The 18962-nt window shown below is 39.2% G+C and overlaps 1 protein-coding gene across 1 annotated transcript in view; it reads left to right on the forward strand.

Annotated features, from left to right (window-relative positions):
• tmem145 (transmembrane protein 145) overlaps positions 1 to 18962 on the forward strand; it is a 40808-nt gene that overhangs the window by 5084 nt on the left and 16762 nt on the right. The window contains exons 2-5 of the mRNA XM_005938249.3: positions 8654 to 8728; positions 9175 to 9252; positions 12561 to 12647; positions 13290 to 13391. Coding sequence (XP_005938311.1) covers positions 8654 to 8728; positions 9175 to 9252; positions 12561 to 12647; positions 13290 to 13391 — 342 coding nt within the window. The remainder of the gene's footprint in view (positions 1 to 8653; positions 8729 to 9174; positions 9253 to 12560; positions 12648 to 13289; positions 13392 to 18962) is intronic.

Below are 18962 nucleotides of genomic sequence, written 5' to 3' on the forward strand. Positions count from 1 at the left end.
CACACTCTAGTGGGGAACGTAGTTGTTAACGTTTGTGGAATTGCTCAACACCTGTGTTGAACTATCTTTGCATCCGTCCAACAGTATACAAGCTTGCTGATGTTGTCATGACTCAGTTAGACTCTGTTAGCTGCTTGATTTAAAGCATCCACTGTGGAATTGCAGTGCTGGGAAAGTTAAGTAGGAAACATAGCTGCATTTAAAAAATTATGAATAAATTGCTAAGTAAATAAATGAATACTGCACTATTCACAGAAAAATGTCATCCTTGACTCTGCATGTCAGTCAGACCCCTGCCTTCTAGAAACTTTGGGGTATTGGACATAACATGATTAATAAGTCAGGCAACTTCACTGGTAATGTTTTAATAGATGTAATGAATCAGTACTAATAATGAGTATAACTGGAACCTAATATGTGCTAGTTACAGGTGAGCTTACTGTCCAACTTCCCAGAATCATCCTGAGACCTAAATCTGTCCCTAAAACACATCACCTCAGCACTTGTGGGCTTTTCATAAGAACAAATTACAAGCAATGTAATATTTTTGTTGATAGCACATCTAGTTTGTTTTAAATATGGGTGGTCAGCAGGGGTTCAGTAATGTATAGTAATAATCCCCCAGATTTATAGTTTTATTAGTAAACGACACAGAAATGACAATTTGCATGTAACTTATCTACTGAAATCTAAAAGCACACATGGGTAGTTGATCTGCTAGCAAGCTCCTGAAAAATGTAGTTAAACTGGTTTAACTGCATTCATTGTATCACATGCTGTTTAACTCTGTAGCAGCAGCAAAATATATTTTTCTTCATTTATTAATCCTGCTCATCAAATCATTGACTGATCACTTGATCAACAAGGTTGAAGGTTGTAATTATATACAGTCACCAGTCTGAAATCACTGTTTGGTGTTTTAGCCTGAAAAGTGACCAAAGCTACTCCAGTAATTAGAATAATTACCTGCTATACCAATAATATTTATTCTTTTGCGTTCAATGCTGGAGCCACATTTTCTGCTTCAGCGTGATGATATCATATACACAAAGGCAGGTCCATAGAAAGGGCTCTCTGAGTGTGTTGAGGAAATACTTGACTGGTGTGCACAGAATGCTCAGACCCATCAAACACCTTTCGGGATGAAGTGGATTGCCAATTGCAAGCCGGGCCTTATCGCTGACATCAGTGCCTGACCTCAGTAATGCTACTGCGGCAGAAAAGAACCAAATCCCTGCAGCCAGGTTCAGAAAACTTGAGTAAAGACTTTCTACAATAATATTGACTTTTATAGTGATATTCTTATGTCTACGGCTTAGGAATATTTGTTCTCAAACACATATAGATGTGATGACTGGATGTCAACGGGCTTTGTTCAGCAGTTCACATAATTTTGACTATGTACTGTGTTTTATTTTGTGTTTGGCTCCACTACTTTGTTGTTTCCCACACATAGACTTGGGGGAACCATCCAGGTCTATTAACAGTTGCCCAATGAAGGCAAATTAGCCTTTTTTTCTTTTATCTATCCAAAATAATAACATAATCAAGCTCATTTGCTCTTACTGTGAAAGTTCAGTTGCAGGTAATCAGCTAGTCCTGTCTCCTGTTTCAGGTTGCTGTTACGGCAGTCCTTCAAGTCCCTCAGCTTGCTTGTCTCTCGATCATACACTCCTACTCCTACGTTACCTTCTTGGAATGCAGCTGGTAACTGTGGTCCCGTTTCGCACTGGAGATTTGCTGTAAGCTGAAGGGTGACTCTCACCAGAACGTGTAGCAGGTGGAGAGCTGAGGCTCAACGAAGCTGCAGAGCAGAACAAGGACTGCCATCAGTACCTGGGGTTCAAGACAGTGGAATTTGAGTCTGTTCAGGGGTCTTGGACATTAGTGTGCACCCACTGCAGTCTAATTATGTGGCAAACACTGAAGTCTTTTAAGTCTATTAAGCATTTAATGGCAGTATGCATGACCAGTAGATACTGGGTCACTCATTGATGGTTTAGTTGATGCAATGCTTAAATTTGAGATGAGAAATTTTCAGTAGGATCTTGATAACTGGAAATTCATCAACTCTGTTTTATTCTCGAGTCTTTTAGATTCATTTTTTTGTCACTTCATTAATCAGTAATTCACTTATTTGAACTTGATCCAGAAATTAGTGTGTGAAATTCCTGACTGTCCTCTTCGGTGTGAGAAGCTTATAGAGTTGGCAAGTAAGTTGAACTTAAATCCGCATTGAACCTCATTGTTTGGACTTGTATTCTACTCCCGGGTACCTGTGCAGGAAATTGAAGGACAAGTACACAGCAAAAACACAAAACAAGGATTGTGTGTTGCTTAATGTTTCTATGGCAGCTGCAAATGAAGGTATGCTGTGGTTGCTATGGCACTAATGGGGGAGGAGAGAGGTTTGTGTGTGCATTAAGTGATCTTTATCGAAGGGTAGGCATGTGTCACTTTGGCCATGGCATGCTGTAAAGTGTGTGATGGATGCATTCGAGCAATTCTGTGTGTGTTCGTGTAACAAAAGGGTCTTTCACAGTCCTGGCCTGTGGTGAGTTAAATTACACCCCCCACTATCTCAATAACCCAACTGGACCACCCCTCTCTCCTCTCTCCAGGGATTCATCTCTGGGTCAGTGTTTTCCTCTCCTGCCCTGGTTGTCATGGTTACTGCCTTAAGCGTCACCCAGGACGACGCACGGAGGTGGACTTGAGTCTCGGGCTTCACTGACTTTTGGAGTTTGCCATGAATTATAACCCAGAGGCTCCTGGGGCTGAAGCTGGCTGGCTGAAATATGGCTGCAGTTTTGTTTTGCTGTGATATATGGAGGCGGCGGCGCTAGCCATGCTACACTGCTCTGGATGTACTTTATTTCTCAGCACAGAAATCACCGTGCTTGTTTATGTAGGGAGAAGGCAGGGCAGAGGTAATTACAGTATAATGGTGCATGGGGAGTTTTCTTGGTTGGTTGGAGATCAAGAGTTCATAACAACTAACCTCAAGGCTTGTTTTAATAAGAAAGAGGCAAACTGCGGTCTTTGGAGAGGTTGAAACGTGCAACAGGATGATACGCACACTGTGCAAGAAAATGTGCTCATGTTTTGGATCAGTGTGTTTTTAACATTTGAGGAGCACAATTGATTTTAAGGATAGTAAATATTAAGCACAACTCTGAGATCAGCGTGAAGTTTGGACACACTAACCGACTCGTATAGGTGCTGGTACTGCACAATAATAAAATATTTTATCCACATTTCAGGGGCTATATCTGATTTTCTGCACAGCATGTTATAGTTTAAATGAGCTTTTACCAGTGAAGCTAAATTAGTTAATTCCGTTATCATCTTATATGTTATATGCATGTGCCTGTTCCATTGTCATAGCCTCAATAGTAATCAGCAATCTTAGGTTAGTAAATAACTTAAAAGCCTCATATGTGGCCACACCAAGTCAAGCCGAACCAAAATTTCGAGGACAGAATAGAGTAAAATAGCCTCTACGTCCTCTGATTTGTTGTCAGATAGTATTGTCAAAGAAAAGCACTTTTGATAGACCATATGCAGCATATGGACCCAGCATGATACCTGCAATTTTTTAGTAGTGTTTCTACTTCAGAAGCATTTACCTACTCTGTATTGTCTTATCAGTGAATTTTGTACAATTCGGCGAACTGTCTTGCTGACTTGGAATCGGCTAATATTAGCCAGCTTCTGTTGACAGATTACACACTCGGGCTGAGACCTGTTCACAGACCAGTGAAAGCAAAAGATAGATAGCTTCTGCTGTTAAGTCACAGCTTTTTTTTCTCTTTTGTTTAGGTGGTGGACATCTGCACTGGTGGTTAGTTGCAATTGCTCTACGTGCGAGTGATTTATTTATATTTTTTCCCCTCACGGGATTTACTATCCTTCTCGCTTTCAATCAAACATTCATTGTGTCACGCTGTCATGATTTCCACCATCTGGCAGCTGCACGAAGGGACTGGAGTTCCTTTTGACAGTTTAAAGATGTATTTTTAGGAGAAATGAATGTGTACAAACCACTGATACAGTAGACTAATGATTAATTCATACCTTTTGTGCAGTTGCATCTTGCAATAATAATGAATAGTTGTAAAAAGGTTGGTAGGGCTTCTTGACTGAAATTTTTGTTTGGTAAAAGCCAAATAAAATGAGTTTTCAAGTTTATCATCAGTTCAAGTCTTAATTAGGAAATCAGAACAAATTGTAATTTTATAGCAAAATTCTTGAATGGTTACATTTTTTTAGAACAAATTAAAGTGCAGATTTCTTCATTGTAACTCACTGTAAACCTTTAGTGCATCTTTTAGGATGTGATGATCAACATGTGCTTATGTGCGTATTGGTATCTCATGATAAAGTTTTGTGGGAGTTTGCGAAAGGCTTTTTGAGCCTCGTTTCTTCGACATATGTGACAGTGTATTTCTTTTATATGTTTCTTGTCAATTAAATAGACCAGCAGCATCTCTCCTTAGGTGACAACCTCAGAGAATATCTGGGATTGTGACATTTATAATGCAACACCTGCTGTCAAGGTTACCATATGCATCTTATATAGCTTGTAGAACCACTTTTAACAGGAATAATTTAAAGCAATCATTTTCTGTATGACTTGATAAGTCTCCCATCATTGTTGAGGAATTATGGCTCACTCTTCTTTATAAGGTTGTTTATTAAGTTCATTGATTTTTGGGCATTTGTTTATGCACAGCTCTCTTAAGGTCCCCCCTCATCATGAAAATCTGAACTTTGTCTAGAAAACACCTTTTTAATTATTTTGTTTTTCAGCAGATTTGCTGCTGTGTTTGGGGCCAATGTCCTCTTGCATGACCTAATTGTGGTCAAGCTCCAGCTTGGCTCTAGAATACTTAAGCACACAGAAGAGTTCATGTTTAACTCAATGACTGCAAGGAACCCAGGGTCTGTGGCTGCACAGTAAGCTCATATCCTCACCTCTCCACCATTGTGCTTGACAGTTGGTGTGAGGTGCAATATGAGCAAACATCTCCACTTTGGTCTCATCTCACCAAAGACATTGTTCCATAAGTCTCATGCTTTGTTCAGATGCAACTTCACACACTTAAGCTGTGCTGCAAGGTACTTTTTTAGAGAGAAGATGACTTCTGCAGGCCAAACAGGCCATTCTTGTTCAGTCTTCTGAGGCCTGTAGAATCTGAGATGTAGAACTTGGGTTTTTTGCAGTTTCCTTAAGCATTGCATCGTCTGATCTTTGGGTGGGTTTGCTGGGACATCCACTCCTGGGAAGAATGATGTTTTCCACTAATGAATCATCATTCTCACTGTAGGTGGAATTCAGCTTGTTTGGAAATGACCTTATAACGCTTCTTAGATTTATGTGCGGCAACAATTACTTCTTTAGGACTGCTGATGACTTTCCTCTTTAGCATTTTGTTAACACACGCTTGAATACTCCAGACCAAAACATCTGCATTTATAGAGGTGGTCACACTTACTGATGATCAGTTAATTAAGTGCATTTGATTAGCAGCGCCTGGCTGCTCCTTGTAAATTGCAGCATGTAAATTGTTCTAATCTTTAAGATAACAGTCTTGCTTGATTTGACGTTATCTGTGGATCAGCATTAAAGCTTTTTCGTATTGTTTTTTTTTTGTCACAAATACAACAGAAGCTAAACTGGAAATTGTTTTAGTGCTGGAAGTAAATACTGTAATTGTAGGTAAGTACAGCTCAGTGCTTGTAACAAAAAATGTGTTGTATTGTATGTAGTTTGATTTCAAAAATGAAAATTGTAAAAAGAAAACGAGGAGCTGCTTTTGGCTGCTCATTATTTCTCATGGGGTTACTCTGTTAGATGGATCTGTATGTTTGATTTCCCATTTTTATACTGGATGCTTTTCCTGATTCAAGCCTCCTCTTTATCTGGACTCGGGACAGGGGTTAAGTCTCCTGCTGGTCTCGAGCCAGGGGTCCTAGTGTGCAAGTTGAATTTGTTAACTGCTACGTATAAATCAAAATTCACAATGTTTCTTGCCTCAATGATTTATTTATTTACATTTCAAATGCATTGTATAAACAGCTTTGTATTGTGTAAGTATCAAAATTAATCTAATACCAGCAGTGTGCAAACCTTTAAAAATGACATCCAGCACTAGATGTAAGCCAGAAATACTTTGACTTTGTCAGAAACGCCCAGCCTGTACCCTAAATTTAATCAGCTACTTTTGTAAACTGCAGAGGCCATTGTCTGTCATTTTGCTAGCCAAGCACTTAAGATATTGTTAATCACAGGCGACACCCTAGTGACTGTGAGGCTTTTACCACAAACCTGCAGTATTTCAAATATAAATCCAGCCTCAGTCTTTCCCCTAATGCCATTTGTACAAATGAGACTTCTACCATTTGGTGTATTAATTTTACAAGATTAGCTGTTACAACTTCTTAAGGATTTGATGTCTCATTTTAGTTTTAAAGCAGTTCATTCATTCTGGCTGCCTCAGTAGGGCCTACTCGCACTGGTGTGTAAACAACATATAAGTGATGTGGTGTTAGTGCTGTGTTCAGCACTATGATCCATATCTACAGTGTGTGTCTACCCACAGCTGTATAGAACAATTTATAGAGAGATCACCAGTGACTGATCCACCATCCTCACGCTGCTGCAAGTACCTTATGTAAGCTCAGTGAAGTACACCATCAGCACTGTTATCTGGTCTCATGCTGCTAAGTTTATGGATGAATAATATTAAGAAGAAATACTTTTTTTCTTCCTCTCCACCTCTTTCTTATTAATGTGCTCAGCAGCCCCCTAATGCCCTTTCTGCTTACCCTTTCTAGAAGTTTATGCTCTTGGCACTAGCTCTTTCATTTATACTTTTCTTTTTGTTCTTATTCCGTCAACTTCTTGGTTTTTCACTGCTTTTCTGTTTTCTTTTTTTTCTTTTTAATGCTTCTTAACTCTTCCCTGCTGTTATAACTCGCTTTCCCGGTGTTTGCTCTTACTTGTCTTTATAGCTCCATTTATGTCCTCACCATCTCTTATTTTCTTTCTTCTCTTCCCTCCGGCTCCCCTTCCTTTTATATCTTTAACTTCCATATGTCTCCTTCCCCGCAGTCTCTCTGTTCTTTAGCCGAGCTGGTGCTGTAGCTTTCAGGCAAGTTAATGTCTGGCTGCTGGTTGGTCTGTTTACTGATATATCCAAGTAATTATTGGATAAGCTTTTAAATACATTTTGGATGCAATATCAGCATTACCCAGAGAATGTACGCAATTAAAAGTTTTTTGTTTTTTAACTTGTGCAACATCTAAATGTCTAATCTATTCTCCAACTTTACCTAAAGAAAAAACTCAACCATTGGAGTTGACTTTATCAGTCCTTGTGGAGGAATTTTGTGGGTTGTGGGGATTCATTTATGCACATCTCTCTAAGGTCATGCCGCAGCAGTTTTATGCAGTTTAGGTCTGGACTTTAACTGGGTCATTGCAACACCTTGATTCTTTTCTTTCTCAGACATCCTGCTGTGGATTTGTTGCTGTGCTTGGGCTAATTGTCCTATTTCATAACCCACTTTCAGCCAAATTTTAGCTATCAGACAGATGGCCTGACATTTGACTCTAGAATACTTTGGTATTTCATGGATGACTCAGTGACTGCAAGGTGCCCAGGTCCTGTGGCTGCACAGTAAGCCCAAATCATCACCTCCACCACTGTGTTTGACAGTTAGTAGGTGTTTGTGCTGATATGCTGTGGCGCTGTGCATCTCCACTTTAGTCTCTGCAATTTTTTTTTTCTTTTTAGAGAGAAAAGGCTTTTTCCTCACCTTTTTGAATTTTCATAACTTGCTTTAGATTAATCTAATGAAAAAGTAAGAATTTTAATTTATCTAATACTTTTGAAATAAGCCTTAGTATTTAGTGCTAATTAGCTGGCATAGAAAGATAATATGATGGGGACCATAATTTGCTAGACAAGCTCCATGTTGTATTGTGAAACAGTTGAAACTACTGATTGAATTTATGAACTCCACGGAAAAATGTTAACTGAGGTCATAGCTCAAAATGTTTCTCTGACAAGTTTAAGGCACTTCCACAGGCTTCAATCTTTAGACCTGGAAGCCTCCAAAATGGCCTCATCACTGCAGCCAACACTTTTCTAAGGTGCAGCTTTTATTTTGAAAGAAAACGGTCTCCTTTTCTGGTTTGTGTTACACTTATCAAACTTTCTTCACTGCTGCGATTGTAGTTGGACAGTTCTTATGGATGAGGTTGCGTGCTCCATGCAAACTACGAATGAGGTTTTTACCAACCGGTTGGGGAAAACACATTTTTTTTCCTCACAAACGTTGGTTGCCAGATGGTTGCAGACTGGTGTCTTGGCCCATGTGTGTGACTTGAGGCTTATTAACTTGATCCTATAGTGTCACAAATCCAAAATAGTGGACAATCTAAGATTGCATGGTTAGTGGTCTTTTAACTACAAAACTTCAATACAGTCTGATATTGACAGCAGCGTGAGGCAAATGCTTAGAGAACTGCTGTGATGGCTGAAAAAATGAATAGTAGCATGCTGGTAAAAGTTTCATTTTACCTTGATCATATCAATTTTTTAATTTATTTTACATTTTAGCTTCTTTCTTTTCTTGATTACAGGACTGGGTTTTCCTTACACGCTTCTGCTTTCTTACCGAGTTTGGGCGGTTGGATTTCCGATTTCGCTACCCAAAGGTAGGATGCCTCATGTTAAGTTTAATGTGTGTCTGTTACACATTACTTTTGCGTTCATCATCTGCTCTGTCTTCACAATTTTTTTAAATTGTTTAGTGTTTTCCTCTCGGCTAATTCTGTCTTTTTTCTCACCTAATAAAAACTGATACCACTGCTCTTTTCCTTCTCTCCTCCTTCCTCTGGCTGTTCCTGCTCTATCTGCTTCATCCCTTTGTTAATGCCCTAAAAAAAAGAAAAACGAGGAGTCCTTTTTTCCCTTTAGAGTGTTTTGTACATCCACTCCATCCTTTCTTTCCCTTGCGTTGCTTTACTGCTTTTGCCCGCAGACTTTGGAAACAATTTTGTCAAATAAATCTCATATTGTCTCACTGCCTCCTCTCTGATATCCACAACCCAGCGCAATCTCTTTCTCATTCTCCTTTTCTCTCTCTGTCTCCTCTTTGCAGTCTCGTTGCTGTCAGAACATATTGCTCTACTTTGATGACAGTTCTCAGTGGCCAGCTGTGTACAAGAGGCCTGAAAAGGTGAGACATCGACACCCTCAGCATCATGTCCTTGACAAGCTATTATCAAAGGAAAGTGCTGCTCCATTTGCTTATTCACATGTCATCGCTGGTGCTAATTTTCACATTTAAACCGTTGGATCACACGTTTCTCGCTCTGCTCCGAATAAAGAAAAGTTGTCCTTAAAAGCTGACAGTCTGGGGGGAAAAGGAGTTTTTGTTTTGTTTTTTTTGGTTTTTTTTACTATCTTTTTACTATTTACTATCAGGCAATTGTGTATTATTGATGATACTTGCAGTGATCAAGTATGGTACAATCCAAAGTTGTGAACACAAAGCAAGACACTAGGGAGCCCCGTGTGAACTGAAATGACAGAATAAGCTTCCTTCATATAAATGTCTACTTTCTAAAAGTAATAACGCAAATTAAAGGCTGGTTCAAGAACATTTTTTTTTGTTGTTCCCGTGCTTTTCCCTAACACATTGGATTACAGTGCATACTCATGAGCTTAATTTGATCACATTTATATCAGTTTTGGTGAGCAACATAACCTTGTGTTTATACGAGGAAACTGATCAAAGGCTCGGGCTCTATCTTCAAATGGTCTGTAAATCCTTTGCACTGACTGAATAGACTTTTAGCTTCAAATACCCTCAAAGCAAACAGCCTGCACTTCATTAGTGTATTAATGCAGTTTGTTTAATCCAATATGCTTGAGAGAAAAGGCAAAACAATAGAACAATTTATGTATGTGCACATATCAACCCACATTTAGTAAAACTCATAAACTATATAATATCTATATATATATATATATATCTTATCCAATGTTGATTGGTTGTTTACAATACAATGACTAAAGATTGCATAAAAATGCTGAGCCATTGAAACAGTGCTTTTTTTTTTTTTTTTTTAGACCACCCAATGTGAGGTTTATGCCATAGCTGACCTAAGTTAACAGTATTGTATTGGTAATTACTTAAATCTCTTTTTGATGTTTGTTGTAATGGTTAATACACCACTATGCAGAAGCTCTCTAATTGAGAAGATTACATTAAATGACTTTTAATGCTAAAATATAATTATTACTATCCACTTTTTCAAATCTAGTGTTAATTAATTAATACTTGATTAGTTTCTGACTTCTCAGAAAAGACCAGCGTGCCGGCTCAAATTTTATTTGCCTAATAAATAACAATATAATTTTCAGTTTCAAAGAACTTTTTGACTCATTTCTAAATATTAATATTTTATTTTTGGTGACGAGTAGTCTAATAATTGGTCTAATAATTTTGGACTGTATCCATGTGATGTTATAAGATATACTGTATCGAGATCTATATATCTTAACACATGACATGTTTATTGGTTGATTATACGATAATAACTACATTGCACAAAAATCTGGAGGGAATAGGGAACTTTTAAATATTTTGGTTCGTGTTAAACAGAAATACTCCATTTATTGAAATGCAGCGTTTTGCACTGTTTTCCAACTGAGATCTGGGGAAACATTTCCAAAAAGAGGATTGAGCTGGCATGTCACAGAGAACCCAGAAATGAGGAGATGTGTTGGTGTGTGTGTGTAAGGAGGGTGGAAAGGATCTGGTCAGAACAGTATGCTGCGCAGTGATGTTCTGATGCTGATGTGGAAATGAAAAACAGAATTACATTCAGGATGATAAATTCTTCATTCCTGCACGTAATGAAGTCTCAAAAAGAACTTTTCCTTGTCATGTTCAGTTCTTGTAATTTAAACACAGAGTCTTGATGTTAAACTAGGGCTGTGCGATATGCCCAAAATCTCATATCCTGATATAAGAATTCTATCGTCCGATAACGATATAAATCACAAAAATGGAACATTTTCTGTAAATTCTGTGAATCTCGGGCAGCTCGTCTTGCGGGAAGTGTTTCCAGCTGCGTGTCATGTAGCTGATACAAACGATACATTTTTAGACATAAGTTGTAAAGGCCGCTGTTTCTTTGTGAGTATTTATTACACGGCGTGCTGCGGGGAAAAGCCTGTTCTAACGTTTGAGTCTAAGGTTTATTTTTTTAGCACCTGGCGGCTCTTTTTTAATTCTCATCCGTAAATAATCTGCTCTTTCACGTGATTCAGTTTATTTTGAAAAGTCTCAACAGGATCTTGAGCTTTATTGTGAAAGGTTTATGTGGAACATAAACAAGCGGACCCGCGATGGTGACACCGTCGCTGTTGCTAACGACAACGCATAAAAACAGGCGTTTGTCCGTCTTTAGTGTGGTTATATAAAATATAAGAGAAAGAGAGAAGTTTAAGAAATTAATATAGCCACTACAGTGACCATCAAAACGATGAAAAAAATATTGTCGTAAACAGTTTATTTTGCGACACCACGAAACAAACGATAGCGTAAAATGAAACGATAGAAGTTTTTATCGTCATCTGATATATATCGTTATATCGAACAGCCCTATATTAAACTGTTTTTTTTAATGATCCTATTAAATGCTGCTGTAATTTTCTTTGTAAGTTAAGCTGTGTGACGAGAGTGAAGGTATATCTACTGTAGGAAATGTGTTTGTCGCTTTGATGATGAAAAGTGATCAGTTTAAAGTACTTTTTGACCTTTGATTTACCCTCTGTCAGAATATAATTTTACATCTGTCTTCTGTAAAAGCCTTGTGGTCCAGCAGCATGTGTGGAAATTAACCTTCTGTTTTTTTATAAGTTTCTAGTGTTTTTTAAACCAGGGCGAATTTCAGAGTTGGAAATGGCTATAACAGTTATTTAGGTTATGAAGTGTTTTGCGGCATATTGGAAAAATCCGTGCTAAAATGGTTTAGAACAGCCAAAAAAAAAAAATGACCCAAATACAGTGCATTTCTTGGCTGGTGCACTAAAGTAATTTGGTTGGTGGTGTATTCTTCTTCTCCCTGACATCTTGTGACACACAGACATCATGTTGAGATATTTTCAGTGCACTTACAAACAGCACATCATTTCTCAGCTTTCAGTCAGTTTCTCGTGTCAGATTCTCTAAATCAAACACTGCGGCTCTTATACGTCACACAGCTTTTAACATTAATGTCAAACAGTCAGACAGGGAACAGAAATCCACTGCAGAAGAGTCAGAAAACATCAGTTTTATTTGCAGCATTCAAACAGATCAGAAGCACGTTTTCAATCAGATTTCAACTAAAATCACCATGAATTCTGTGCACTGAGAAATATCTCTCTGGGAGCCCAACAACTGTGGGTACATCTTGTCCTGAGGTTTACTGAAAAGCACTTCGTGGAGGCTTTAAAAACTTGTTTTGATATTTCTGTGTCCGCTGATGTCAGAATTGCTACCAGAAGGAAGCCGTGCTGAGGCCTGAAAACAACCAGGTCATCAACCTCACCACACGCTACACCTGGTCAGGCTGTGTGGTAAGAGCATCACACAAACACAGATTTATATATACACGCACAGTTGCACTCTACAGCATCTTGTCCCTAAGCGAGAAACAAAGCAAATCTTTGGAAATCCAGTGCAGGGATGTTTTTCTGTATTTGAAGTTGACCACTGAGCTTGCTGTCTTGAACAGCATGTGTGTCCTTTACAGAGTATGATGTTTTCTCCTTTTATCATCCGACAGTTGAGCATATTTTTTTCGTTCCTATTGTATACTCTTCTGTGAAGTAAGAGAGCAAATCAGTAAACCCAGAGGGAGTGAGAGCTAAAGGCGAGTAATGTGTTTGCATAACGTTTTACTTATTTACATTTTTCCTCTGGTAATGATGCATCTCAATCAAACAGAAAGGTTCCCAAAGATCTTTCTTCACACTTTTTTTTTTTAACCAAGCAACACAAAGTGGTGTATTACTTTAGAATGTGTGACTAACAGCATGACTCTGTTGTTGTTGCGGTTACTGGATCTTGTTGCCACATTTCAGGCTACGCTGGGGTGTGAAATATGTTTGTATCTTGATATTTCAGGCTCCAAAATCTACTATGACAGCTCAGTGTCTCTGTGAGGCAAAATGTGCTGCATTTCTGGATAATAATACATGCATTTTTTCCCCTCCCAGGTGGAAGGGGATGGAAACGAGGAGGTCCTGAGCTGCGTGGGTGGCCGCAGCTTCCGCTCGGTGAGGGAGCGATGGTGGTATATCGCTCTCAGCAAGTGCGGGGTAAGCACTGACCTCTGACCCTCCGCAGCCTTCCCTGACCCTGCTGCCCTGGTTTTCTTTAGAAAGAGCAGGTTCACCACCAGACAATGCCGTGATGACGCAACACCTTTTTAAATGGAAAAACACAGAGAGAGCTCACAAACCCACTCCTGTGGTCACTGTGTGATTCTGTTTGTATTCTAAGACAAACGCGCGTCATTACTGCCATCACCCTCCATGTCATCGTCTGCTCTAGCCCCCCCCCTCTAGACACTGAGGAAGCAGGGAGTTATATTCTTGTCTTAGATACCAATAAATTGATTTAAATGCTTTTTTTTTTTTTTGCGCATTCCGGCAGAAAGCTCATACATTTCTGGTGCAAACAGCTGAATCAGATATTAAAATAGGAAAGCTCAGGCAAAAATACATCCAGCACACCCCGAGGAGGGCTCTGTGAAATATTGGATATTTTAAGGCTACTTTTTTGTGCTGCTTCCCAATAAATTTTAAATCAACGTGAGCATAATTTCTGTCCCAGTGTATGCTTACCCATTTGGGCATTTTGCACCAGGCTAGACTTTAAATAGTGGAAGTAAAAATATCTAAATAGGGGAAAAAAGAATTATAATCCAGTGATTTAGAGTACTTATTCAAGCTCCTAACCCAGTTAGACAGATACTCTTACAAACATTTAGAAACTGGTCTTCAGATAAGGATTATGCCACATGTTACGTTAAAGATTTGTGTGCAAAATGCCACACAGACACCCCTAAATTCATCTCCTCAGATGTTACAACCGATCCTTTATCTGTGTATCTGTCTCTGGATTTCCGCCTGACACTCTGAAGTGTCTTATCTCTCCCTTCATACTGCTACACTTTCTGCATCAAAGCACAGAGACTCTGAGTATGCAGCCGTCTGCTTCAACTGAGTTAAACATGCCTTGTGAGGCCTCCGCTGTAGCTGACTGGCTCGCTTTGGGGACATTGACGCATTGTGTTGCTTTATAATGGGATTGGTGTTGTGGTAATGGTGTGCTGGGAGAAAATGACCAAAGTGCTAGCTGTGGTGTGTTGTTTGTTGATACGAGTCTAGGCTGGGGCACCCTGTCCAAAAATTGTGAGCCTGGCTGATGATAGCTCAGTGATGATATATCCTCCTTCAGTCAAGGACAAATCCCAGTGATACTGTGTTTTTTTTTTGTTTTGTTTTGTTTTTTGTTTATTTCTTTCTTTCTATTTTTTAGAATGCAGGTAAGAGAAAGTGTTAAATATCTGCTGAAGGTGTACCCCAGCATGCCTGCCTATCAATGGCACACTCACCTGTACGCGAGCATGTCATGCTCCGATTCTGTGTGTAATTGTGTGTGAGCATTCCTGGCCTTGTATTTTTTGGGGGAGGGGTACGTAGGGTTGTTTTTGTGCTGCCACTTGAGAGCCCTAGCTGAAGAGGGATATGATTAGAATGGATGCTTCCTGGAGAGTATGGTTTAGTGTCACGCCAGCATCCGCTGAAAGACACGCTGCCTAATGCTGTTGGACTTGAGAATAAAGGCTCGCCTCCACTCCTGGGGAAATATGCATGCTACGTCCCGCAGCCAATTTCCACCCCTCGTCTCTCACGGCTTGCGTTCTCGCTTCCGTTTTGCTTTCACACCTCTTCATCTTTCTTACCTCTGTCGCTCACAATCTTTAGCTGTGTCTCTCTTTCAACTCTGTCACCAAGCTGTGACGCGCTCCACGCCATTTCATATCTATTTACTCCTGCATCTCCTGTTCCTCTCTGTCAGCCTGTGCCTAATTGTGTTTCTCCTCTCCATCTTGCAATCTCACTGGTCTCATTTCTTTTTTTGCCTCTCGCTCATTTAATGCATTTTCCCCAGCACCCTCACTTTTATCTGCTACTCCCTGTTTCCCACTTTGTTTCTGTTTCTCTCTTATCCGGCCCTTTTTTTTTGTTTCGTGTACTTTCCATCTCACTCTTTACCTGTGGAAGTGGGTCTAAATCCAAATCAGCTCCTAAGTCCTTAAAACAAGAGGACGTCTGTTCTCAATTCCCTTGCCAGCATAAACTGGTAAAATGTGAGGCTGGTTTTTATTTAACATTTCCAAGCAATTTCACTTGATTAATTATAGCAGGAAACCTCAAGGCTGCAAATAATTATTATTTCATCAGGGGAGGGAAAAAAAAGACATTCATAAATAAACTTGAAGTCATCCCAGAATTTCACATGATGATTCATAACATCAAAACTTTTACAAAGCTTTACAAAAAAAAATCGTTGTTATTATACTGTTGTCATTAGACTGTTTTGAAAAGTTGGTATATTAATAAAACTTGTGATGTAACTAATTGGGTACCATCAATAGAAAGTGAAGAGAAAACAGAGCAAATGCAGAATAATTACTTGCATTTGTACGAGCAACTGTTGTCGGAGCATTATTGTGTACTTTCAAACACAAGTGAAGATGTAGAAGGCTTTGAATTGCTGTAATCAACTTTTTCTTTATTATTCCAAGCAGAACTACTGCTAATGAAGCAAAATTACTTCAGCAGGGAACCAAGAAAGAACTGAAATTAGCTTGGCTGTAAAGAGGCAGGGGTTAAAGAAACGGCCAGAACTTTGCAGCTGTCAGCTTGGCCGAGCGACAAATCACAGCTACTGTATTTTGTCCAGGTTCTCCTGTTCTAGACGGGGAGCCAGTTTGAACATGAAACATTGCGCTTGTTCAGTGTAATAAATAACAACAACAAAAAAATAACAGGATTAGCTGACAGTGTTATGAGTCTTCTGGGAGATATATTTACCCATATAAAAAAAATCAGACTTTGTGATTTGTAGATTGTAGTAGTAGTTCTGGTGTGAACACAGAGTGCAACAGTTAAAACTGTGATTCTAGTAACATGTTCCTACAGTACACAGTGTATGCACCATCTGTGTGTGAGCTGCAACTAACATTTACCTGAACGATTAGGTGCTAATTACTTTTTTCATCAACTATCAGCTCACGGTCATCACAATTCCTGAAAGTGCAAGGTGATGCCAACAGCTAAATATAAATTACATTATGTTATTTTACATTGTATAGATTAAAAAATATGTGGACAGGATCCCTCGCTGAAGAAACCTAACAAAAAATCTCGTCTGCTATTTTACCCATCTGTCACCTTCTTCTTCACTGCAATTTAAAAATTTCATTCATATGATAAATCGCCACCACAAAGGGTCATGGAGCAGTGACTCTGGCAGGGAACTTTTTAAAGGGTTTGCATGTTTTTATATTTTAAAAGCGTAAAGGATTTTGCAGCCATGATACAGTATATTTCTGTGTTTTGTCCTACACTGATACAGGAGTGTACTTTTGGCCTGAAGGTGCTTATCATGGTCTGGGCTCTGCTCCTTAGATCTATAAAAGGAAATCTTAATCTGTTAATCTGAGTTTGTTGTTGAAGCATTTCTCTGACCGTCTGGCAATTTCAGTATGAGTTGTAGCACCAACTGCGAGTCAGGTCTTATCTCCTGACATCCATGCCTGACCTCACTGATACTTCAGTACCTGGCTGTGAGAAAATCCCCTGCTGCGGTCAGGTTATAAAATCCTGTGGCAGGCCTTCCTAGAAGAATGGCTGCAATTTCAGCATTATGGGAGATTTCACCTAAATTTTAATAACCACTTGAATTTACTGGTCATGCTCAGTGCTACAAGCTTGTGAAAGCAGATGTTTAATGGCCTCTGTAGCTTTAGAGAAGCAAATGATGCTTAAATAATCATAGTCATCAGGGCTAAGCTGACTTTAGTCAGGGAATTACCCAAGTAGATGCTATAATATTGCTACAGTGGTTTGGGTTTATTGGAGGCAAACGGGGACTACAAATCGGGATTTCTCCCCAAAGATCACGGATCGATCATCAAATAAAGCAGCTTTAGAAACCATCTGATCTTGACTGATTGTATGTTGGACTTGGACAAATGTTCAAAAAAGTCTTTCTGTTAATTAACTTCAATATTACCAGGCTAAGGGGTCTTATCCCACCTTCCCTTTATTTCTTGTAAGAAATAAGTCAACTCTCATTTGAAAAGTGAGGTTTTTTGAGAGTATAGGTCATGATATTGAGATCATTATACCACAAAAAGAGTTTAGTGAATGCTACGAATGATCTGGACCATGAACTTGTGTCTGTGCTTGTCTGAGTGCAGCATCCAGCATTACCAACATTTTACATCAGAGGAAAAACAGCAGTGCTGGTTGGAGTCATGATTATCTGATGATGAATTGTTTTATTCATGTAAATAACACACAAAGATAGTCTTAGAGTTTTACAGGGTTCCATTCTTGGGCCAGTGTGTATGACATCATCCATGCCTTGGTCAAGTAACATTCATCGAAAATGTTGCATACATTTCCACTGCTCTGCAAGTAATATTTAAATCTGCATTGCAGATTAACTACTATCAAGTCCCAATTAAATTAAAGCCTAGATGACTTGAAATGTTCTAATTCTAAATTCATACTAAACTGAAGTTACTGTATTTTTAAAAACACATTCTGGATGGCATTACCTTGGCCTCCGGTATTACTTTGAAGAACCTTGGAGACATTTTTGAAAAGGATACATCTTTAAACTCACACATAAAACTGACTGTGCAAACACAATTTTTGGAGAAAAAAGGGTTTGTTGCACTCAAACGCTACCCGAACATTTACGTTCCAGAGGCACACTCTCTCAAAAGACTCAGACATCCTTTGAAAATATTGTTATCTGCAGCTTAAGGGATCACAAGTTGTATCAGACTGTTTTGATGTTGGGTGAGAACACTTTCAGTGTGCGATACATCAGTGCGGTACGTCGAAAGTGGGTGCCTTTTACACCAGAAACCACCCAGCAACCCTAAACTCATCTGTGACCCCTGTGGAGAGAAGTCCTGCAGTGAAGTGCCACTTCTTCCCTCATCTCCCCTCTTTCCCGTGCATCTATTTCTCTCTCTCCCTTTTTGCATTTTCTTGTTTCCTCAACCTCTCTTTCTCTCTACCTGTATTTTAAACTTTCTCTCTCCACATCTATCACTCTCCTTATCTCTGTCTCCTTGCTCTTTGTGTCTGTATTGATTTTGTGGCAGTGCACGCTCCACGCTTCTCGCCCTTTTTTGATAGAGGGAGTGAGATGGAGTCTCAGGCTGCCAAATGAAATCAAAGTCTTTTCTCTCCCCCTCCCTCTCTGGTCCCTCGCTCAAGCAACAAGCGCGAACTCCATCGGCTTTGAACTTACGTCTGTGAAATGAGCTCTCTGTGCTCTGATTGTCAACCCATCTTTGTGCACTTTCTCTTGTTCTTGCTCCCCATACGTCTTTTTTCTCACCTCCCAAATTCATTTCAATTTGATGCTTTTTGTGTTGAGAACTGACAAGTAAACATTCACATTAATCCAATATTGGCTTGCCACAGGGGCATGCTAGTTTTCTTTGTGGTGTTTCTCCTGACTTAAATAAAAATAAATATTCTCTCTTTGTGATAGCTTTCATACCACTGCACTGTCAGGCAGTTATATCAGATCAACATTTGAAGATATTGAGCTTAACAAATAATTAAAAT

The sequence above is a fragment of the Haplochromis burtoni genome, unplaced genomic scaffold (assembly GCF_018398535.1).
Source record: "Haplochromis burtoni strain Fernald_Lab_line unplaced genomic scaffold, NCSU_Asbu1 Contig_237, whole genome shotgun sequence".
NCBI classification, from domain to species: domain Eukaryota; kingdom Metazoa; phylum Chordata; class Actinopteri; order Cichliformes; family Cichlidae; genus Haplochromis; species Haplochromis burtoni.